General features: G+C 54.2%; 1 protein-coding gene across 5 annotated transcripts in view; it reads left to right on the top strand.

Moving 5' to 3' along the window:
• CAMTA1 (calmodulin binding transcription activator 1) overlaps positions 1-23451 on the top strand; it is a 974629-nt gene that overhangs the window by 655143 nt on the left and 296035 nt on the right. For all 5 annotated transcript variants that reach the window (XM_030942611.1, XM_030942613.1, XM_030942616.1 and 2 more), the window contains one exon: positions 23208-23279. In XM_030942611.1, coding sequence (XP_030798471.1) covers positions 23208-23279 — 72 coding nt within the window. The remainder of the gene's footprint in view (positions 1-23207; positions 23280-23451) is intronic.

Genomic DNA, 23451 nt, shown 5'->3' with positions numbered 1-23451 from the left:
TGAGCCACAGCAAGGTCTTAGCCCTGCTGATGGTGGTGGGCAAGCAGAGGGTCGTGGGGGCACCGAGCAAGAAGCATCCACTTCTGCCTGGAGGAATTAGAGCCGGATTAGAGGAGAAGCTGTTGTAGGATTAGGATGAGAATTAGATCTTTGAGCAGCACCCTAAAAGGTGAACATGAGTTCACTGGACATAGAAATGGGAGTTTCCCCCAACCCTCCAAAAACAAAACCAGACAACACAAAGACATACAGGTTCAAGGACTTGTTCAGTAAGCAGTTGAGCACCTACTGTATGCCAGGAACCATGCCAGTCCCTGAGAATATAGAACTGAATGTTACATGTTCCTGCTCCCTGTAAAATTTGCCCACCTAGCTGGAGAAATAGACTAAAAACAGCCCATGATGTGGATGAATGAAATGAAATGTGCTGTAATGAAAGCACGTTGCAACTGCCTCCCTAGCACAGGGTAGGGGTGGGGGGTGTGGCGGGGGTTACCTCTGTGCCTCAGGTGGGAGGTGGGAGGGATGCCTCAAGGGAGGTGATGTCTAAGCAGGTTTTGAGGATACCCTGAATTCGCTAGGAATGTGCAGTGGCTTGGTGTGGCCGGGACAGATGGGGAGAGAGGGAAGTACTGATGAATGAGACCAGAGAAAGGGCCCAGGAGTGCAAGGGAAAGGCATGGGAAAGAGATAGCCAGAGACTTCTAGAATGATCCAAGCAGAGAGGGATGGAGAAGCTGCTACGATGAGGAAAGACTGCCCCACAGAGACGAGGGTGGAGACGGAGCTGGTGAGCAAGGGGAAGCCCATGGGAGCTGTGGTCTGAGCTGGGTCTGAAGGGCTGGTCAGCCAGGGGATGCCCCACTGCCCACAGGGTACAGTGAGGCTGGTGCCAGGGTAGCCTGCAGGGAACGAATGCCCAGCCAGAGCAGAACCGCCCAAGGTGACCATGGACCAGGGAAAGGCTCAGCCTGGAGGGGGAGGCGTAGCTGGCCTGTGTCCCCTCCCAGGTGGAAGGCCCTGAGCCCGAGGCCACCTGACGCTGGAGGAGCCAGAGAGAAGAGGGGACACAGAACAAGGACGCGACTGGACGTTCACTCACACCCACCCTCGTGGTAGAAGAGTCTGGAACTCAGTTTAAATGTTTCAAGTCTTTCATGAAGGTCGGAGGCTGCCTCCTCTTCCTAAGTGTTGAAAATCTCAATTTGCTGCTGCTACAGAGGGCCAGGGGTTGCGTCACTGAGGCTAGGAGGTGTCACCCGATGTCAGCCTTAAGGGAACATTCAGGGGTCAGGATGGTGTCATGAATGGAGCTCCCAGAGCCTGCGGGTCCAAAGACCTGGGTCCCATATGGGTGTGGCCACAAATGCCTGGTCCATGGTCACCGCTCCAGGCCTCCCTCCTCACCCAATAAACGGGGGAGTCAGGCTGGTGGGTGGACAGTCCCTCTCTGCTCCACACATTTTCCATCCCAGTGCATCCTCCACCCACCTGCTCACCTTGCTGTTGGCAAGAGTTAAGTTTTAATGAGAAAAGAATTTCTCTCTGGAATATTCAGTATAATTAAAACTCTGCTGTGAAAAAATGAAAAAAGCCTAGCAAACACTGAGAGTCCTAGAGGAAGTGGAAATGTAAAAACACGACCCCCATTTTCCTCTCCCTATGACATGGATTATTAAGTCAGGTTTGGAAAGTTCCTATTAAATATTTAAATATTTCATTAAATATTCATCATCTCAAAAATGGCTTCCTAACAGATCCTTAGGTAAATATAACAATATTTGATCACAAAAGCTGCTTGGCCTGACTGAGGCTCAGGAACAGTGAGACTCTGTCTGGGGCTCTGGTCCCATGGGTGCAGGGAATCCCGGTTAAGAGGGGGGAGGCTGAGAGACCGGGAGAGGGACACACGCCTGGCCACCAGGAGGGCCTGGGTGGCCACGGGCTTGCTGACCGGGCGAATGACCTCAGAAAGGTGACATGGCAAATGGAGCTCACGTGGCTTATAGTGGTGCAGCTGGGAGCTGAACCCACGTTGGCTGGACCCGTCTGTGGGCTATGAAGAAGGCTCTCCCACCGAAGGGGCTGCCCTCTGGCTTAGGCCACCCCAGCACCAGCCACGTGCAGGGGACATTGTGAAAGGGATCTTCTATCAGACCAGCAGCTGGGCTGGAAACCCTTGACGTCCCTTCCCCGGGGCTGTGGAGGGGAGAGGTGCTCCCCTGGGGTTCTGTGGAACTGGATTCACAGTCCGGTCGTTCCTTGTAAGGGCACCTGGTCTCCCAAAGTGGAGTATAAACAGCTTTCAGTGAGCAGGACATGTGCCGGCCCCCCTCACACCCACCGTCTTTCTTACCTCCCAGGCATGGTGCTGGGGTCTGCAGGGGGCTCTCAATCGTGGAGCTGTTGGGGTTTGGGCCAGATAGAGGAGTCAAGTCCACTGTCCCGTGCACTGGAGGACGCGGCTCCCACTGGGCCTGCACCTAGTAGATGCCAGGGCACCCCCAACCCCTCATGTCCACCTGAAATGCCCAGACACCTCCTATGCCCCCAGGGAGCCATACTGCCCCTGGCTGAGAACATTGCTCTACAAGAAGGACACTTGGTAAACACGTGGTGTGCGTGAATGGCATGGCACCATCTGGACGGAGAGAGTAGGGGAGGGAAGCAGAGTGACTCTACAAGAAGGGCACTTGGTAAACACGTGGCGCCTGTGGATGGTGTGGCACCGTCTGGAGGGAGATAGTAGGGGAGGGAAGCGGAGTGAAGTCAGGTTGATAGTGTGGGGCCTGCCTTTGACCTGAAGGGCTTTGAGTGGGTGCGGGGGGAGGGGGAGAGGGGGCGGGGGAGCCGCTGGTGCAGGATTTCAGCAGCCACGGTGCCAGCTTTCAGTTCCCACATGGGCTTCTTCTCAAAGGCCTCAGGGGATGGTGCCAGGCTAAGGGGTCCCTGGCTCTGCTCACGTCTGCCTGGCACTCGCTAGGCATATGCTGCAGCCCCTCACCCTCCCAGGAGCTCAGGACTCAGTGGAACGGCAGAGACTCAGAGCAGCCCTGCCAGTGCCACGGGCCTCCCAGCCCTGTGTGGGGGTTCTCTTGTCCACCCGAGTGCTTTCACAGGCCCTGGAAGCCTCCCCAGCCTGAATGCAACCCTTGGAGGGCAGGGACCCTGTCCCCTCCTGCCTTCCCAAGCTGAGTGTGAGGAACTCCCGTCAGCATCCCAGGCAGGTTCACTGCTGAACGAGGGAGAAGCTCTTCTCTGCTTTTTACAGTGCAGGCACCTGGGTGCAGAAAAGCAAAGCTATTTGCCCAAGGTCACATGGCAGTCAATCCAGGTTTACACCCAGGTCGGTCTGACCTCGGAGCCCATGCTCTGAAGCAGGCTGTCCATGCATACCACACAGATTGCCCATGTCACTGAGTCCTCAGAGCAGGTCAGCGGGTGCCCCTCTGCGGCTGCTGTCTTCCTCCCCGTCATTCCAAATGCATGTGTTTGCAGACCAGCAGAGCAGAGAGGGAGTCTTCGTGCCCAAGTCCAGTCCCCGCACCTCCCTCCTCTCCTTCTCCGGGCAAATTCTGGGATGAGGAGGAGGCCACAAAGATTGATGGGCTCAACTTACTGGCAGCAGGCATGGGCATGGAGGGGGGGTGTTCTCCCCTCCAGAATTCTGATGCATGACACTTGCTGCCAGTGCCACCCTCTCAGGCTCCTGGGTGACAGGAAGGTGTGAAACCTGACATTTCCGTGGGTCTGGAATGTGTGTGAGCCTCCATGTCCTGGAGGAAGGACCCTCTGCCTGGGGAGAACTGGTCTCCAGGTGGGTGCTCAGCTGAGGCCCCTGCGGAGGCAGAGGCTTTCTGTGCTGTGTCCAAGCTGGGAGCTGGGCAGGCGCCAGCCCTCCTTGTGGGTGGGAGACAGAGCCTGTCCCAGTCTGTCCAGGCTGCTATAACATGACCTATAAACTAGGTGGTATATAAACATTTATTTCCCATAGTTCAGGAAGCCGGAAGTCCAAGATCAAGGTGCCAGCAGATCCGGTATCTGGCGAGGGCCCTCTTCCTGGTTCATAGACCATCCTCACATGGTAGAAGAAGCAGGGGTCTCCCTCTAGCCTCTTTTTATAAGGACACTGATCCTGTGCACAAAGGCTCTGTCCCCATGACTTCATCCCTTCCCAAAGGCCCCACCTCCTAATCTCATCCCCTCGGGGTCAGGGTCAGGATTTCAGCATATGAATCTGGGGACACACAAACGTGCAGACATGGCTGGCCCCTCTGTGGGCGCCCAGCCCAGCAGCACCGTCTGCTTGCTCTGAGAGAGCGATCCAGGCTGTTTTGCACACCCAGATGGAAATGGCTCCAAGGTACAGAAGCAAAATGTTTCCCAAAACAAACAATAACTTGCTGTGAACATTGATGCCAACATGGTCTGTGAGGCGCCATGGGCTGGAGGCCTGGGCAGCTGCCGGGTGCCACTGCTGAGCAGGAAGGGTGGCTGGCGGTTTGTACATTATTAAGGAAAACAACAAAGAAGCTGACCCTGGGAACACGGGCTCTGTCTGGATTCTAGACAAACCACAAGGCTGATGAAGCAAGGAGATGTAGACCTAGACATTTGTCAGGATGGGGCCGGGGCTTCTTAACCAAACGAAGCTGCACCCAACGTGGTGTGCATGGGCCGAGCGAAATGTTCTGACACGAGGTCCCTAACTCTCATCAGAGAAGTTAGAAGCAGTCTAAGACCACTGGGCCAGGCAGAGCAGCTCCCACCAGGGTAGGCAAGGATGCTGGCAGCGTGTGGGATCCAGAGGGAGCCAGAGCCCTCTGACCTCGTCTTTTCCAAGGGCCTCAGTTATCTCACCTAGAAAATAGGAATGAGGGCCAGGCGTAGTGGCTCAGCCCTGTAATCCCAGCTCTTTGGAAGGCCAAGGCGGGCGGATCACCTGAGGTCAGCAGTTCGAGACCAGCCTGGCCAACATGGTGAAACCCCATCCCTACTGAAAATACAAAAATTAGCTGGGCGTGGTGGCGCATGTCTGTAATCCCAGCTACTTGGGAGGCTGGGGCAGGAGAATTGCTTGAACCTGGGAGGCGGAGGTTGCAGTGAGCCGAAATAGTGCCACTGCACTCCAGTCTGGGCAACAAAGCAAAACTCTGTCTCAAAAAAAAAAGAAAGAAAGAAAAAAGAAAAGAAAGTACTGGGGCTCAGTGGAATGGCAGGGACTCAGAGCAGCACCCGAGGAGTATAAGCTTGACTCCTCGCTCAATGCACCCCCCAGGGGAGAAATACGTTTGATACCACACTTTGCAACAGGACCACCAGGTTGCTTGGGGGTAGGAGGGAGCAGAGGGGCTGGGTTTGAGTTCTGGCACTGCCGTCATGCTACCCTTAAGGCCTGGTGTCCTGCTTGGGGAGATGAGGCCCAGGATGAAGCCCCACCAGACAGCCCAGCAGGGATGCGGCCCACTTGGGGACCACAGGCACCAACTTGGAGGCCACCATCCAGCAAGCCTTGGATCTGAATCCCTGTGGAATGTGTACAAGTCCTGAGCCTCTCCAAGGCTTGATACTCCATCCTGAAAGAGGGTGTGCTAATTCCCTCCTTGAAGGTTGTTGTAAGGACCAAGAGTGAGGATGGGGGCCCGTCAGCCAGCCAGTGAGGACATTTCCTTAGGCAACAGTGGCCCAGAGATACAACAGCCCAGTGAGACAACTTGGAGAGACTTCCCTAAAGATCTGGAACACAGAAAGTGTGGCATCAGGCAAAGGATTTCCATTATCAGCAGCCACAAGAAGGAAAGCAGGCCCCCTGCCACCTCCGCCACCTCTGCTGGAGGGACGGGGGTGGAAGGGGCCTCTGCAGCTTTCACACCTTGTAAGCAGACCAGATGCAGAAGTAGAGACAGGTGCGATTGAATTAGCCACAGGTGCCTGAGGCTGCAGGCCCCACTGCCTCCCCGCTCTGCCTGCAAGATTCAATACCGCCCCATGCAGGTTAGCAGCACATTGGATTCCAACGAGTCATATTTTAACACTGCCGGATAGTTGCAGGCGACAGAAAACCTGTTTCTTTCCCATTTTATACATCCAGGAAATTTGTACCACATGCAGCCTGCATGTCATTACACACTTGAAAATACTGCATTCTCTCTTTCTGGAGCCCGCAGACCCATCACAAGGCAGATAAAATGCAGGTCCAAGGGTGAGAGCCCCTCTAGTGGGGCAGAGAGAGCAGCTAAATGCAGGGCGTCTGTGTCTTACCGTTAAGAACTGAGCCCTCCCTTCCACCCCCAGGAGGATCATCCTAGAGGCTGCAGGACAATCTGTTATTTCCCCAGGGAGGTCGGTGAAGGTGTTCGCTCGAGAGAAGCAGGTGTAATTACAGAGGCCCAGGCAGGGCACTGCATTAATGGATGTAGGCTCTGCAGCTAGAGACTTATGTGCATGTTGCTGAGGCCCCAGACCCTGCTGAGGCTGCAGGTCCAGAGAGCAAACCTCCTGCCTGGTCCTATTAAAGCTCTGAGCCAGCCCCATCTCTCCAGTCCCTGGCTCCAGTTGAGAGCCATTTGCATGATGTTCTCATCTGCAGATTGCAGTTCTTGCTGGGGAGCTGCTCAGAACCTACCGGGAGGGGTTTTGGAAAGTGGATTTCCAGGGCTCCAGATCAGTGCACTGAGTTCTGCAGCTGCCTGGACAACCCCGGGCAGCTCAGTCCCCGGGCTGTGCCTGGTGCAGGGATCTCCTTCCCACTGTGGCCAGGTGGCCACCCTCGCCTGCTGCAGCACTGCCTGAGGAGGGTCACAGCTCTGCCTGGGGACGGGGGATGAGTCAGCTCACCCCATCCCTGCTCTCCGAAGCCCCAGGGCCCTCCTGAGCCACCTTTCTGCCTTGAGTCCTTGGCCCCCTGAACTTTTCCAGAACACTCACTGTGTGCCAGGTGCTGTGCCAGGTTGGGGAGGTGGTGGGGAACTTGAAGCCTAGCCTCTCCCTGAGAAGGCTTGGGATGGACAGGGAGGCCTCCCTTCCTCCTGTCAATGAACCATCACTGAGCACGTTCTCTGTGGCTGCTTCCTGTGAGGTCTGGAGTCCACAGCTGAATTTGGGCAGAGCCTCAGCCCTCAGCTCCAGAGGGTCAGACCTCCGCCACCCACCCAGAAGGGCTGTTGGCTCCCTGCCCTCAGCTCGCCTGGTTTCCTCTGAGCTGGGTCCCAGCCACACACCATTGTCCAGCAGCTCCACTGGGCCGCATGTGCAGACTCGGGGATGCAGAAATACTTAAAAGGTCAAGCTCACACCCACAAGGAGTCAACAGCCTCATTGGGCAGGTGGGCCCCTTAGAAGCTAATGTGGAGGGGACATGAGAGGCAGGCAGCTCCCAGCCACAGTGCTGAGGTTTAGACCTCAGGCTCCCTGGGCTACACAGAACACTAGGCCAGGGGGGCTAACCGCCCCCCCCCCCCCCCACAAACTGGAGGCCTGGAGGGCAGGACCCGCTTTGCCTGGTTCCCCATCAAATTTCAGCACCTTGAATGGGGCCTGGCACATAATAGGTGCTCAGCAAACTTGTCAGTTGAACAGATAGACTCACAGGGGGCCTGTGTCTCCTGCATCCGCCCCCCTCCCCCAGTTCCTCTCCAGGCCCCCCTCCACCCTGCCAGGAGGGTGTGCGTGCTGAGGCAGGGACTGGGTGGAGTGGAATCCCTGGCCCTCGTCTGTGCCTGGGCCACAGTTTCTTTTCGTTTGTTTTAATTTTGGTCGGATTCACATAATGCAAAATTAACTTTTTAAAGTCAGCAATTCAGAAGCATTAGTACATTTACAGTGTTGTACCGTCATCACCACTATCTTGTTCCAAAACATTTTCATCACCCCGAAAGGAAACTCCCAATGCATTTGCGGCCATCCCCCCTTCTTCCCTCCCTCTGCCCCTAGTGACCACCAGTCTGCATTCTGACTCTATAAGTTGACCTCTTCAGAATATTTCCTAGGAACGGAATCGTACAATGTGTGGCCTTCTGTGCCTGGCTTCTCTCAGTGAGTCTGTTTTCAAGGTTCGTCCGTGTTGTGGCACATGTCAGCACTTGGTTCCCCTCTTGGGGTGGATAATGTTCCATTGTATGGCGAGCCCTCATTTGCTTACCTCTTCCTCCGCTGATGGGCATGTGGGCTGTTCCTGCCTTGTGTAAAGTATGCCACTGTAGATATGTGTGTGCAGGTACCTGTTCGAGTCTGTTTTCTGTTCTTTTGGGCACTTACCTAGGAGAGGAATTGCTGGGTCGTATGCTATTCCTATGTTTAACTTTTTGAGGAATGGGCCCCAGTTTCTCCAGGAAGTTCAAAAGAGGTTTTTGAATCGGCTTCCAGTTGACTAACTAGGCTCCAAGGAAACACAGATGAAATAAGACCCCATCCCAGCCCCCTAGGATCTCCTGGCCTGCTCTCAGCCCACGTGTGGCAGCAAAGCTGCTGCTGGGACAGGTGGACCCTAGGGAAGCTTTGGAGAGTCCGATCTCCCCGCAGCATCTGGTGGCAGAACCTTCTTTCGGCTTTTACCCTGAAGCACAAATGTGGAATAATGTCCAGCAGCAGCCTGGGTTCCCCAGCCTGGGAGGTTCATGGGAGGAGACTGGCCCAGAAAGCACATGGCCTAGAGTGAGCCACATGGAGTGACTGTGGCTTTGGGCAGGTCCCCCTCTCCCTGCACCTCCCTCGCCACTGTCATTATCTGCAGAGTCAGGGGTGGGCCTGACAGCTTCCAGCAATCTGTCCAGGTGCCCAGATCTCTATACCCCTGGACCCCAATTCTAGGAACCACTAGTCAGGAAGGAAATTCCTCCACCAAGCCTTCCAGGCCTTTCCACAGAGAAGGCAGCCCTTTTAGCATTTTACGTCCAGATGAAATAGTTTAGGCACTATGCTGGAACCCCCAGCTCTGAGTCAAACAGGCCTTCCCTGGCCCCCCAAGTCCTGGGGGAAGGCTGCCCTGCACCTGTCTCTGGAGGGGGACATATGGGCGGATGGCACAAAGGTGGCACTGGCCATAAAAGCCATGTTCCGGGCAACTGGCTGATCCCATTGGCCTTCCCTGCTCTCTCCTGAGTAGGAGGCAAGGCCTGGAGAGCTGACCCTTAGGCAGAAGAAGGGGTGGTGGTGGCAGACAGCAGACCCCCCGAGGGAGGAAAGGAGAGGGACGGTGGGGTTCCCACTTTCCTTGGAGCTGCTGTGGAGTCTTTGCTCACTCATGCTGGGACCCGGCCCCCCACAGCAGCCTGGGAGCCTGGAGGTGCATCCACTGTGGTGAGCTGCAGCAGACGTGTTGGGTAAAGACCTGTGTGGTTGGTTCTGAAGAAAGCTGGGAACTTCAGGGGAGACCTGACCAGAACCGGGGAGGATCTGACATTTTTGTAAAAGGAGGTCCCTGTGCTCATCCAGTAAGGAGGGGATCCCAGAGCTTATGTCCCTGGGGGGAGCTCTGACTCTGTCCCCCTTTCTGTTTGCACTTGGGCAGGGCTCTCGAGTCCTGGGAAGCCGCTGTTTATTTTAAAACAGCCCTGACTCCTTGGGGAAGCTGAGAGAGGAAATGGCAGAGGCAGCCTTGCCTCACGCTTCCTGGGCGGGAGTCCCCAACCAGGTGGCCGCCCAAGCCATTGAGAGCTGTTAGGAGGATCCTGCTGTAATCAAGAGATGGGCAGGTAGGGGACAAAGTGCCCTGTATCTGGGGAAACTGAGGAGGCTTGTGTTTATTGAAGACCTTCTATGTGCCAGTCACTGCAAATGTATTGTCATTTAATCCAACAAACCTGCAAGATCAGGTCATCCTTCTTCCCCTCCCTACTATTGAGGACGCTGTGATTCAGAGTCCCGGCCACTGGGCCACAGTCATCAGTGCTGCTAAGATGTACAGGTGAGTTTCAAACCCAGATCTGGCGTAGTGCCCAAACCTCCACCAGGCACCCCAGGCCCAAGGCCAGGCACCCCGACCTCCACCCGGGAGGACCGAGTGAGTTTCTCTGCCTGATCGGGGAGGGTAGGGAGGGGCCTCTGCCCCCCTTCGTCCCACTCAGCTCTCTCCTCGTGAGGGTCTGAGGCCTGGACAGCAGTGCTGGGTGCGAGGCCTCAGTCATCCTGGGTCTGAGGGTGCAGAGCTTCCTGGAGACGTTGCCTCTTCCTTCAAGGGGCAAAGTTCCTCAGTCCCTGTGTTAAAGGAAGGTTGGCTTCTCCTCTGCCTGAGATCCCAGAGCCCTCACAGTGTAGCCCTTCTTTCTGCTGAACAGCAGACTTATTTTCGTAGCAGTTATTATTTAAGACTCACCATTATTACTATTTTCATTCTACAGATGAGGAAGTTGGGGCTGAGTGAGACTGAGTGATACAGCTGGGGTTCATCCCCTGCTCCGTGTCGGAGCCTCGGAGGTTCTGATGCACTCAGGGCCCTGGAGACATCCAGGGCCGGCCTGGCTGGGGCAGCACGTCTGCTGGTGTTTGAGGCACGTTTGTTTTCAGGGGAAGGGGCGCTGCTGTGCAGACCCTGCTTAGTCCGTTCCAGGACAAGACATGCTGCCCATCCCTCCTGCCTCCCTAGTGCAGGAGCTGCAGCTCGGCATGGGTCTGCGTGTGTTTCCGACGCTGGCTCCCAGGTGGAGGGTCTGATGCCGCCCTGCTGTCTGCTCTCTTTTGTAGAGATGTTTTTGTGAACTTGAGAAAAAATCGGGAAAAGGTGGATTCCCTCTGCCCAGCCCATTAATTCTGCATGCCCAGGCCCGAATTAACCTTGGCAAGCCTTGGAGAGGAGAGAGTAATTCTAACCTTAAAAGTCTGCTGATGAAAGCTGGTTTCAGGAATCCGACTCCACTTAATGTCCTGGCAGACAGCTCAGCCTTGCATTAACATAACCACAGACTGGCCCGGCATTTCCCTCCACCTGCTTCATAAACAAAACCCCGTTGTCTGTTTTAGGCAAGAATCCCGGCCCAGACTCCCTGGCCGCATGCAGCCGCACATGTTGGAGTGTGCTGTAGGTACCGGCGTGGCGTCACGGGTGCCTAGAGCAGGTGGCGCTGGGGAGCTGGATTCCAGCAGGCTCTGGAGCTGAGTAGTAATCACAGCCAGGAATTCCAGCAGTGCCAGCCCCACAGGCGCCTGCCCACAGGCGAAGAGAGAGACTGATTTCTGAGCAGCACTTGGCCCTCCATGCTGTCCAGAATGGCCTTGGGGAGTGGGCTGCTGGCATCTGCATCTGCTGTCCTCTGGGAATGGCAGATGAGTAGGGAGAAAGGCCGGCCACCTGGGGCTGTGTAGCCGAAGCTCCCAGCGCCAGAGGGTGCAGCCTGGGCCTCCTTACCAAGGCTCAGGGTCCCACTGTTGGTCATCCCTGAGGCTGAAATGCACACCACCACTGCTGGCCTAACAGGCTGTTGACAAGGAACACATCAGACCCAGAGCTACTTGCAGGCATTCATCAGAGATTCCTTGTGCTTAACGCAGGCAGACCTGTTGAAGGGTGAGGGGGTGCCTATAACAGAGGAAGGAAGGAAGGGAGGGAGATGGAAGGGAGGGAGGAAGAATGGGATGGAGGGAGGGAGGGAGGGAGAGGGAGGGAGTAGGGGAGGGAGGGAGATGGAAGGGAGGGAGGAAGAATGGGAGGGAGGCAGGGAGGGAAGAAGGGAGGGAGAGAAGGAGGAAGGAAGAATGGGAGGAAGGAAGGATAGGGAGTGGGAAGGGGGAAGGCAGGCCACTCTGGAGACCAGCTCTAACCACTTGGCAGGGCTCCAAGAAATAGGTCTCAACGGTACACTTTGATCAAAGAGAGGGAATTTCACTTTATTTATATATTATTTATGTCCAGTACTTTTAGGAAGTATTTGAGATAGCAACAGCACTGATATATTGAAATAGACTAAAAGAACAAGAGCCCGTGGGTGGGAGATAACTGAGCAAGAATATACACGTACACTGAGCAGAGCTCCTGCTGGTGGCAGGACTGCAGAGCCCAGCGGCCTGGCACACCCAGCTCAGAGAAAGCCTGTTCTTTGCTGGGGTCCACGGGGAACCAGGTATCAGGACAGATTTCTGAGACACGAAAGGTGCAGTTCTCCAGCTCCTGCTTGGCTGGGCCTGTGCAGGGTGAGGAGCCAGGCTGCCTTCCCCAAAGTGGTTTGGCAGGTGCTGGGACACAGCAGGGGCCCATGTGGGCCTGGCTGAAAGTCCTCAGAGGATGGGAAAACAGGCAGGTGAGAGTGGCCAGGTTCCTGGACTTGACCTTAAGCAGCAGGTGCTAGAGCCGATGGGGACAGGCCATATGGAGCGTGGAGCGAGGCCCAGCAGAGTTCAGTGCCGCTCTCCCATTCTTCTTCCCTCCCATTCTTCTTCCCTCCCATTCTTCCTCCCTCCCATTCTTCCTCCCTCCCTTCCATCTCCCTTCACCCACCCCCTGCGCCGCCGTACCCCTCACCCACCCCCTGCGCCGCTGTACCCCTCACCCACCCCTGGCCTTCTCTGACTTGAGATTCATGACTCGGATAAACTCTTTCTCTAAATCTAAATTTACCTTATTATCAATTTTTAGCTATTATTCCATTTTGTGCCCACTAATTTATTAATCTTGGAACCCCAAAAAACAATAAAGCTGAAGCTCCAGAGATTTTATTTATATCTTTAAATGTGATTTTTATGACTTTTTATCTAAAAATTCATTTAATTTTTATTGCCCTCCTCACTCATGTCGTTGTTAGGCCAGCAGCCGTTTTATTTAGATGTTTCTCCTGCAGATACTTGGGGGTCCTAGCAGGAAGAAGCTCAGGTGAGGGGAGGTTGGTGGGAGCAGAGGCACGGATGCCGGCCTCCTAGAGGACTACTAGGTTGGGTCCCGTGCCCTTCAGTGTCCCTGGGAAAGGCTGCACACCTCCCTGGTTCCTTTCTGGAGCACGCGCAGTTCTCCACGACTCTTACCTCTGCTCCCATTTTGCCTTCCAGCTCGCAAAAGGGCCTATGCTGCAAAAGCAATCTAGAACATTCCTCAGAGAGGTTGGGGGAGCCTCCAGCTTGAGGACCCAGTGTCCCTCTCTCCATGACCCTCCTGCAGAGTTTCTCACTAATCCTTGTCCGGACCAAGGGGCCCTCCTTCCTGTTCCTCATTTGATGGGACACCTGTCCTCCCTCCTGAGCAGAGCTCTGGGGTCTGCAGGGTTCCCACCTGGCTGGTCTTCTTGTTCCTCTCTGACTGCCCAAGGAGCCCCCTTCCTCGGGCTCCGGCTGACCCAGATGCCCAGGGGTGTCGGTCCTGCCCCCCAGGGCCAGAGGCTCGCAGGTACTTTCTGCCTCATGATGGGATGGGGTGCCCACGTGTCCTGCGCCTGCCTGGCACTGCCTGGTTCTCCTGGCTGTTTCCCTCTCCAGCTTCCTGTCTGAGGGTGGGGACTGGGGGGTGGCGGGTCACCAGCTTTTTGAGGTTTGCTGTCCTTCCTGGTTTCTATCTGCTCTTCAATCGCCTCCATCTCGAAAGAGCCAAACTTCATGGCCAGACTGGGCCACCTGGTCCCTTGTGTCCCTCCAGGGTGTGCACCAGGGCTTCTGACAAAGGAGATGGGGTTGAACTCCTTTAGGCTTTGTCGACCAGGGGACTGGAGTTCCGATTCTAGCTTTGTCGTGCCCCTGTGACCTCTGCCAAGGAAGGAATTGACGCCTCTGAGCCGCAGTTCCCACATCTGCAGAGAGGGATTCATACTACTCTTCCTTCCAGGAGGGTGGTGATGTCCCTGGAAGGGCTACCCTTCCTCATCCTCCTGGGTCCACTATGGCAGAAAGAGCAACTTAACATTGTGGAAGGACGGAACCAGCCAGAATGCCAAGCCAAGGGGTGGCCACTCTCCCAGGGAGCCCGGGAGAATGAATTTCTGGGAGCCTTCCCACCCCCGCCCAGAGGTGTCCCCCAAGAAAGTACAGTGTTAAGGGGCTGTTTTCAGGGGAGCCTCTGGTCCCACTGGGGGAGCCTGGGCCTGAGCTGTGGCCGGCACCTGCCTTCATAACCTGAAGGCATCAGGGTTTGGGGATCCAGGCCGGCGCTATTGCTGTCTGGCCTCAGTCCCCTGGTGTGGGAGGACCACAAGCTGCTTTGGGAGACACCATTGCAGACTGTCTTAGGAAAGAGGCTGGGCTAGAGCCCTGGTCAATGATGATCTAATATTCCAAATCTCTGCTGTGACCCAAACCTAGAGGCTGAATCAGACTGCAATCCGTTTAGCTCAAACTCGTTTTAAAGCAATTCACTATTTAACAAGTTCTGAGGCGCCTGTGCTTTTGCAGGCAATATGTGAATTGAATCATTTGGTCTAATCTGAGATTAATACAAACCAAATCCTTCAGTGAGGACAGTCTTGGGAGCAGCTCCGGGACTTCATCTCATTGTCTTTGACGAAGGCGGGTCCCAAAGAAGACCTGACTATCAGCCAATGGCATGGGTGTCTGAGCAAGGACCAGGGGGTGGTGTGCTGGGGAGGAAGGAGCAAGATCTTTGGGGTCAGATGATGCTTGTTTGAATCTTGCCTATTCCTAGCCGTGTGACCTTGGACAAACTGCTGAGCCTGTCTAGGCTCTGGTCTTCCCCACAGATGCCTCTGTGCAAGACAGTTGTGCAACTAGAGAACTAGGGCAAGAGGAATCCATGTCATTCTCTCCTTGCCCCATGCAGGATCTTGCCAAGGCCTCCCAGGATCTACATCTGCATTCAGGGTGCCCTGGGGAGCAACAGGGCTGCTTGGTCCTCCTCCTGTGCTGCACTGTACCTTCTGCTCGTTGGGGAGCTCTGGAAAGTGCTGGAAGGTTTTCACTCCCACCTGCTCTTTGAGGAGCCCCAACTTCTTCCTGACATCTAGGCTTTGACAGGAAAGGAACCACATTTTTACCCCGTTCTGTGAGCCCCACAGCCCTGCTGTTGGACATCAGCATAGCACACTCAGGCCCTGCTTCTGCTCCCAGATCTGCCCTCCAGGCTGCAGGCCCCTGCTCAGGTTCACCCTACCCCACTGACAGTCCTGGGCTTGCAGTCTAGGTAGGTCAAAGTCCCTGGTGTTGTCGCCCCAAATCTGGAAAAGAGAGACTTTCCTGCCTCTTGAGTCACAGTCAGAAGAAAGGGACTCTGCCTGCCACATGAAGTCAGCCCGACTGTAGTGGGAGAGAAACAGCGCAGGGAAGGCATTCAGAGAGGAGAAATGGAGACATGAGATGGTGGGTGGGTCAGAGCCAAGGTTCTAGTCCTGAGTCTGCACTTGAGCCGTCAGTTCTCAGAGCAACCCTGAGTCCTTCCTGGAAATCTGCTTCGATGCACAGAGTCTGGACCAGTGGAGAAGGGCAGCGCCATAAAATCACAGGGCCTTTGCTTCAAAGGCAAGGCCATCTGCCAGCCGCTCACGGTGGGTCCCCTGGGGGAGATTCTGCAGAACTGTGTGTGGAGTCACGCACTCAGCCCCCGCAGCTTCACCCTGCATGCAGAACACAGATGAGAGAGCCGGGGAGGGACCCGCCATCCTCGCCTGTGGCAGCCCCCCTGCTTTGCATCCCTTTTGTCCACCTGGCCGGGCCTTTTCCACCTGTTGTCCACCTGGCCAATTCCCTCTCACCCTTTTTGGCTCAGCACAAATGTCACTTCCTCTTAGGTGACTTTGCTGACCTTGGGAATGAAAAGGGGACACTTCATCCTCCGGGCTGCTCCTGCCCCCTCGGTACTCTGCACTTAGCCACAGGGCTGTTTGATTTGGTCTTGTGTGTTTGCCTGGCATGTACATGCTCTCTATCTCTCTCCTCCACGAGACGGGGGGAGGCTGCAGGACAAGAGCTCAAGGCAGGCACAGAGCAGACAGCAGTGAAAAGTTACTCACATGGGATCTGGTCCCACACGTTCCTTGGATGGCTGAGCTACGGCCCGGCCGGCCCAGGATGCCCCGCTCTGGAGGCTGTGACTGCCCTCCCTCTCCCCCCAGGTCCTGGTTCTGCCTCTCACCTGCTCCTGTGCCCTCATTGCTTGAGGAAAGCATTAAACCCTCATCTTCTAGGTGGATTTTCCCTTCCCTTCATGAGCTGTTTTTCTTCCATCAGCTTTATACCCCAGACACATTTTAAAAACTATTCATCTTTGTCATGGGTGCATCAGATACAAGCAAGAGAGATAAACCAAGCACCAAAAAAATCTATGTTCGCTCTGATTGCTTTTGTGTAGACAGCCACTTCCCCAGCGGCAGAGAGATGGGCCCAGTGGAGCCTCCGGGGCCAGCCACAGGGGCTGTGGGGGTGTGGAGGCCACCACAGCCAGCCTGACGGTGCTCTCTGACCCCTCCCGGTGGCCTGGCTGCTAGGACTGGGGCAGGGCTGTTTGCAGAGGAGGTAGCAGAGGGACCGTCATAAAAGAGGATTATAGATGGAGATTTGCTCCTAAACACCCTTGTCTGCGGCCCCCGCGGGTATTATCCTTGTATTAGAGAAGGTTTTAGGGAAGAGAGAGGAGGGGAGCTGAGGAACGAGCTTTTCCATCACAGGCACAGAAGGCTCTGGGGAATCTTCACTGGCTGATTCAGGCCTGCCCAGGTAGAACAGCAGGTGCCAACCTTCAAGCATGCTGATTTCCCAAGTCCTCGTCCCTTGAAGCCCTGACTCCCCCAGATCATGGCCCCTGGGGTCCCAAGCTCCAAGTGTCTCTGCCAAACATCTCTGAACTGGATCCTAACCCGTGTTCTCTAGCGTGGGAGCATCAGTAGAACTTTCTGCCATCGTGGAACGTTCTGTGTTGTCCAGTGTGGTAGCCCTCGGCCATATGTGGCTGTTGAGCGCTTGAAATATGGTTTCTGCAACTGAGGAACTGAGGCTTTGATTCGATTTAATTTTACGTCATTTAAATTTGAATTTGAACAGCCGCAGCGACTAGTGGCTGCCGAGTAAGATAGCCCAGCTTTAAAGACACTTGTTGAGCAATCCGTGAAATTAGATGCTGGCCTCACACTTTCCCAGAATGGGAGGTCAACAGCAAGCCCCTGGTTTCTGGGGCTTCCTGCCTCCTTGTGGGATGTGGACCCAAGAAAACAGCAAAAAGGGGGCTTCTCCAGAAAAGGTCTTCATGGCAGGCCAACTAGAAGTTCTAGGGTCGTTTTGCTCCCCCAGGGGAACAGGGCCAGGCATGCTCATACTCAGGACCAGAAAACAAACATCCCAAACAAAGTGCAATTGGAAAGACATTTTCCAGCTTACCTTGTGTCTGTAACATACGTAGTCCATGATCTCCTGTATGCCTGGGCCACGCTTCCCTTCCCTGCCCTGCTGAAGGGCGCACAGGAAATCACACATATTGAGCGCCTGCTATGCGAACATCACTAGCAGTGATTTAAAACTGGGAATTTTTTAAAGGACGATCTAATCCACACTTGTCCCAACCTGACAGGTCAGAGGTCAGCAAGCAATGCTCCACAGGCCAAATCCGGCCCACTACCTATTTTTATTTATTTTATTTTATTTTATTTTATTTTATTTTATTTTATTTTATTTTATTTTTTGAGACAGTTTCACTCTTTTTGCCCAGGCTGGAGTGCAATGGTGTGATCTCGGCTCACCACAACCTCTGCCTCCTGGGTTCAAGCAATTCTCCTGCCTCAGCCTCCCAAGTAACTGGTATTTTTATTTTTTATTTTTTGAGATGGAATCTCACTCTGTTGCCCAGGCTGGAGTGCAGTGGCATAATCTTGACTCACTGCAATCTCCGTCTCCCAGGTTCAAGCAATTCTTCTGCCTCAGCCTCCCGAGTAGCTGAGACTACAGGCGCACGCCACCGTGCCGGCTAATTTTTGTATTTTTAGTAAAGATGGGGTTGCGCCATGTTGGTCAGGCTGGTCTCGAACTCCTGACCTCAGGTGATTGGCCTCCCGAAGTACTGGGATTACAGGCGTGAGCCACCACAGCCGGCCTAACTACCTGTTTTTACACAGCTGTGAGGTAAGAATAGTTTTCACATGTTTTTAAATTGTTGAAAAATAGCCAAAAGAAGAATACTCATGACGCTTGAAAGTCATCTACATTCAGATTTCTGTGTCCATGGTAGTTTGTTTGGGACGCATCCCCACCCCATTCCGCCTGCCGCTCCTCCCCTGCCCTGGCACGGAGCTAGTAACCCCCGAGGCCACCCAGCTCTCAAAGTCGGACACATCTGCTATCTGGCTCTTAGCAAGAAGTCCCCCAGCCCCCAGGATGGGTGAGGCGAGGCTGCCCAGGTGAAAAGTGAAATGACCCGAGGCAGAGCCCACATCCTCCCTCCGCCCGTATACCCACTGCCTCGCTCTGATGGGTGTTCCAGGGTCTGCTGCTAGGCCACTGGGTCAGGGGCACCCGGAGGGGTCCTGAGCTGGATTCGGGCTGAGTGGGGTCTTCGGAGGCAGCGCAGGGGGTGGCTGTCCTGGTGAGTAGCACCGCGTGCAGCAGAGCCTGTAGATGGGCACATAAGGCCTCCTGGGGCCAGGGAGTTCACGTGAGCAGGGACATGAGGAGGGCTGCCCTGTGGCCCACGGTGACCTTCAGGCCCTATCAGCTTCCCGGGGCTCTATGCCCTGAGCATGCTCTGCTCAGGGCGCCTTGGGTAGGTTGCTGAGTCCTCTGCGGCTTCCCCCAGTCTGAGCATGAGGTAGAAGGAAAGAGATGGAAGGTGTGTGTATGTCAGACATAGAGAGGAACAGGCAAGGGAAACAGAGACAGGGAGAGACAGAGAAAGATGGAGCGAGATAGCAGGAGAGACAGTGACAGATACAGAAACAGAGAGAGAAAGAAAGACGGGGAGAAACAGAGATGGGGGAAATGGGAGAGAGTGGATGAGACAGTTGCAGAGATGGAGAGAGAGAGAGAAAGAGACTGAGAAAGAGCGAGAGAGAGAGAGAGAAAGACTGAGAAAGAGCGAGAGACAGAGAGAGAAAGAGGATGAGACAGATACAGAGAGAGAGAAAGATAGAGACAGAAAAAGAGACAGAGACAAAGGGACAGAGACAGAGAGAGGCAAGGAGAGAGACACAGATACAGAGATAGGAAGAGAGAAACAGATGGTGGTGGGGGTTGGGAGGGTCGGGCGGGAATGTGCTGCATCAGATGAGGCTGTAGAGAGCTGTCCGGGAAGAGAGGTGCCCACCACATCCCAATCTATAAGAGAGGTGCTTCCTTCTTGGGCCACTAAGCCATCGCTGTCCAGCCTTCAGAACTCTCTTTGGTGCAGGACCCTCACCGCGTTTGAGGGGAGCTCTGCAGTCTGTAGCCGTACTGCCTTCATAAACGCCACTTTCTTTTTTGAGGCATTTACTTTGAGCTGAAGGGAGCTCTTGTTTGCTGTTGGTTCCCCCTGTAATTTCATCTTTGCTTTTTTATTTAAAAAAAAAAAAAAAAAAAAAAGCAAGCCCTATAGTGTCATAAAAGAAATTTTGAATATTTACGAAAAAGTTTTTCCTTGCTCAACTGCCACGTTAAGGGGAAGCTACCAGGCCTTAATTCCCCAATATAACTGATTTAAAGGTTGCTTTCATCTGAAGGCTGACGTCCTCCCAGGTTTCCTATAAATACCTAGTTGCTTCCTTTCTCTCCCTTTTTGTGTATACACAAAAACAAGGGAATCCGTGGCACGCACTCCCTCACATTCCCACACGCGTGTGCACCTCACACTTACGCAGATTTATCCACGAGCCCCGGAATGTGACTCCCCCCAGTGAAAAGCTCAACTGGGGAAACCCCAGAGGACCCCGAGAGCCTGATCAAAAAGCACCAGGAATTTGTACAACACAAATCACTACAGACAAACTTGATTACTTTTCTGATTAGTGGGTAAAGGGAATGGATTCGCCATGGAATGGCCTCATGGAATATTGTGCAATTAATCCCCAGTTGACTTGGTAATGACCTTATCATATGGCCTGGAATCTGGTGAAAAGACTGCAAAGTGAGGGTGGTGGTGGCAGCAAGAGCCTGGGGTCAGGGCTGCACCGTGGGTGGTTTGGGCCAAGGGGTGAAGGGAAGGGGAGGGGGAATCTCCTGTCCTTCACCGGCTGCTTTTCCTGCCGCTATGCTTCCCTTAGCAAACCCTGCTCATCCTTAAAGATTTTGCAACCTCCTCTGATGTCCCCTTCCGGTGACAGTCACTGATGAGGGTGCACACGCACGGGGGATCCAAGGAGCGTCCTAAGGGTTCCGTTGCCCACACAGCCACTTGAGAGAAAGGATTAAATTGTACCCATGGTACAGCCTGGCAGGACAAGGATTCTCGGAGCCCAAGTCACACATCTCCCACCCCAGGCAGGCTCCACCTCTTGGCAAGGCTCCACCCCGGCTCACCAGGAGGGGATTGTTGTGAGATGCTTTCCCCAGTTGGACAGCAAACCACGACTCCACACAAGTCAGCTTTCCTTGAAACTGAAGCTTAACCCTTTAAGCCCTAAATGAGAGCCATTTTTCACAGTTGTTTTCTAGCGTGTATTAGAAGTCCTTAGCGTTCAGGGTGCCATGGGCAAAACTTAAACATTGACTGTCTCAGGTGTCCTTTCCTGGGACCTGTGTCCTGGAGCCGCCAGTGGGAAGAACTGGGATATCTTTATTCAAAAAGCCTGAGGCCACGTGCCCTCAGAAGCCCCCATTCTGAGAAGGCAGATGGGAAAATTAACCAAATAACCAACCATGGGGGTGGCCCAGTGTGCTGAGCCAGGCAACATGGAAGGGGTCCCATTGCCCGTGGGCTTCCTGAGTCCCTGGGGCTCTTTGTGTAGCGTTTTTCTTTCCTCCTCTGGTACCGTTTGACATGATCCTTGCCTATCAGGGATCCACCTCCAGCCGTACTTCCCATCCCTCCCGCCATCTGGGGACCACGCTTCTCATCCAAGAAGACCGGGGCATGGGATTGCCACAGTGGTTAGAGGAGTATCTGAGTAACCGGGTTCTGGAGTGAGGCTCCGAGGGTTCCTCTGATTCAAATGCATGAGCCTTGATGTAGATACAGCAGCGTTTCTTTAATCTTAACTTCATTTTGCTTGTTGGATGGTTCTGGGGCAGTTGTGGGTAGACCAGGTTGTCAGCAGAAAGGTGTTAGGAGGCTTCGGGGAAAAGCGGGCCTGGGCCTTCCTCTTCTTTTGTACGTTCACCGAGGAAACACAGTTGGTGTTTGGGAAATGCTCACCTCTGAGTGTGGGGTTCAGAGATGCTAAAGCCCAGTCCAGGCAGACAGGTAGGCAATCGAAGGGGAAGTGATGGTGAAAATCAACCACCATCTTTTCAAGTCCAAGAGAAAGTAGCGGACAGAGAACAAGACAGGTGAAGAGGGCGAGTCATTGCAGAGTCTAGCGATGAACAGAGTGGGGAAAAAGCAGAGGGAAACCTCTTATTTCAAAGGATTGAGAAAAACATCCCTCAGCCGTTGATATCTCCCTCCATTGGCTCATCGCAGGAGTCAAAGTAATGAACCTGCCTGTGAGAACATGCAAATTCCAAAGGAAAGGAGCTGATGAATGTCACAGGTGTGTTGCTTGTTCATTGCAACCAAACGCTTACAAAAAAGGTCCAGACGTGTGTCTCCTTTGGCAAGGAGTGAGTTATCAAACAACCAAAACAACGAAAACAAAACACCGTGTCTTGAAAACCAGAAAAGTCAAGAAAGAATATTGCTTTCTTAATAATAAATACATTTCATGGGGAAGAATTGCAAGGGAATCGTTTAAATTAATTTCCGCTTTGTTTGCTTGGTTTATACAGGGCTTAAGTCCCAGCTGACAGTGATCTGTAAAAGTTCTAACATATTGAAATCTGATTTTCTTGCAGCCAGAATCCCATAGTCCAAAATGATTTCTCTTTCAACTCTGCTAATCAGACAGGCAGGGCTCCAGTGGACTCCTAGTTCAACCAAATTGCACTCGGTCTTTTTGGGGGTGTAAATAATAGCTGATGAAAGCTTTAAATGTGGAACTGGTAGCATTTCTCTGGAGAGCTGGCTCAAGGGTGTGGGGGACAACAGTGAGATTAAAATGAGCAAGGAGAGGTGGGGGAGGCCTTTTCCCACCTAGTGGATGTCCTGTGTGGCTCTGAGGAACCTTCCTCCCCTCTATGCCCCACCCCTGCTGGAGCAGATGCAGTGGGAAGCCAGGGGAACTCTGACGCTGATGGAAGGGAGATCATTCCAGTCTGGAATCAGAGGCGCAAAAAGAAGACTTTGCCCCTGGCTTTGGGGACCCCCATCACTGGGTGACATGAGACTTCCCTCTCCAAATTGATGACCTGCTCAAGGCTGGGCCCCTCCCTCTCACTCAGACCCTCCAGCTGGATTGCAAGAGGGACCTGATCAATGGTTCTCCTTAGGCCCTTTTCTCCACCTCACCAGCAAGCCTGGCCCCCAGTGCCCAGCTCTGAACACACAGGCAGCGCCAGAGAATCAGAGCAGGGCGGCCTTCCTCACCAACGTGCCAGCCCCGATGACCTCACCCACCCATCAACTCTGCTCACCTGGCTCAAGGTGACGGGCCCCCGAGAGCCATCCCGACCCACAGTCTGCCCTTCCTGACCTCGACTTTCCACCCACCTTCTCCAACCTGACTCTGGCTGTTTTCCAAAACCAAATCCATCTGCAAAAGATGCAGGATTACTTAACAAATATATGAATAAACAGGCAGAATCAACAAGCAGGGATGCACAAGAGGCCCCACAAGCTCTAGAAGTCCATCCTGGGAAGTGTCACCCCACCCTGTCCCCCCGGGTTGGGCTCGTACCAGCCAGGGGACCCTGGCCAGGAAAGATCTACAGCATGTGTGTTTCAATGAATTCTATAACCATCAGCCCTTCCCTGTACCCCAAAGGGTCTTAACCTAGGCTCTAGGAATGAACTCCAAGTAAATCCAAGCCCCTAAAATTACAGGAAAATGCATATGTAGGTACATTTCCCTGGTCCTTGGCTGTCCTGGGTTCTCGATACCTCTGTGGCCCCCGGAGGGTAAGGCCCCAGCTGCCCATCAAGTCTGCCGGCTGGCATGTCCCTACAGGGCTTCATAGGTACTGTCCCAGAGCCTTAGTCTTAGAGCTGGAGCCAGACACAGAGGTGCCCTCGGCCTCCCTGGGCCGCTGCTGGGCGGCTGTGGCCCCTTCTTGCTCCTTCTCTGTTGCGCTGTCTTCGTTCCTTCCTTCCTTCCCTCTTTCCAACTGAATTCTCGTTTTTCCTCTCTCCCTAGTGCTTGTACGGCTGCTATGTCCATTCCTCCATCATCCCCACCTTCCACCGGAGGTGCTACTGGCTCCTTCAGGTAGGTGGCTGGGACTGGATTCTTCTTCCGTCACCGGTGCTCGGGAAGGGTCTGTGGAGGGCACTGAGGGCGCGGGGCTCCGCATGCGACACGGTTTCGGGCTGAGAGCCCTGGTGAGCTTGCCTAGGGAGACTTCGGCTGTTGTGGCTCTGAGGCCAGCACAGTGGCTGGG

The sequence above is a fragment of the Rhinopithecus roxellana genome, chromosome 12, assembly GCF_007565055.1.
Source record: "Rhinopithecus roxellana isolate Shanxi Qingling chromosome 12, ASM756505v1, whole genome shotgun sequence".
NCBI classification, from domain to species: domain Eukaryota; kingdom Metazoa; phylum Chordata; class Mammalia; order Primates; family Cercopithecidae; genus Rhinopithecus; species Rhinopithecus roxellana.
The sequence above is the reverse complement of the archived record's forward strand: the minus strand, read 5'-3'. Positions and strand labels throughout refer to the sequence as shown.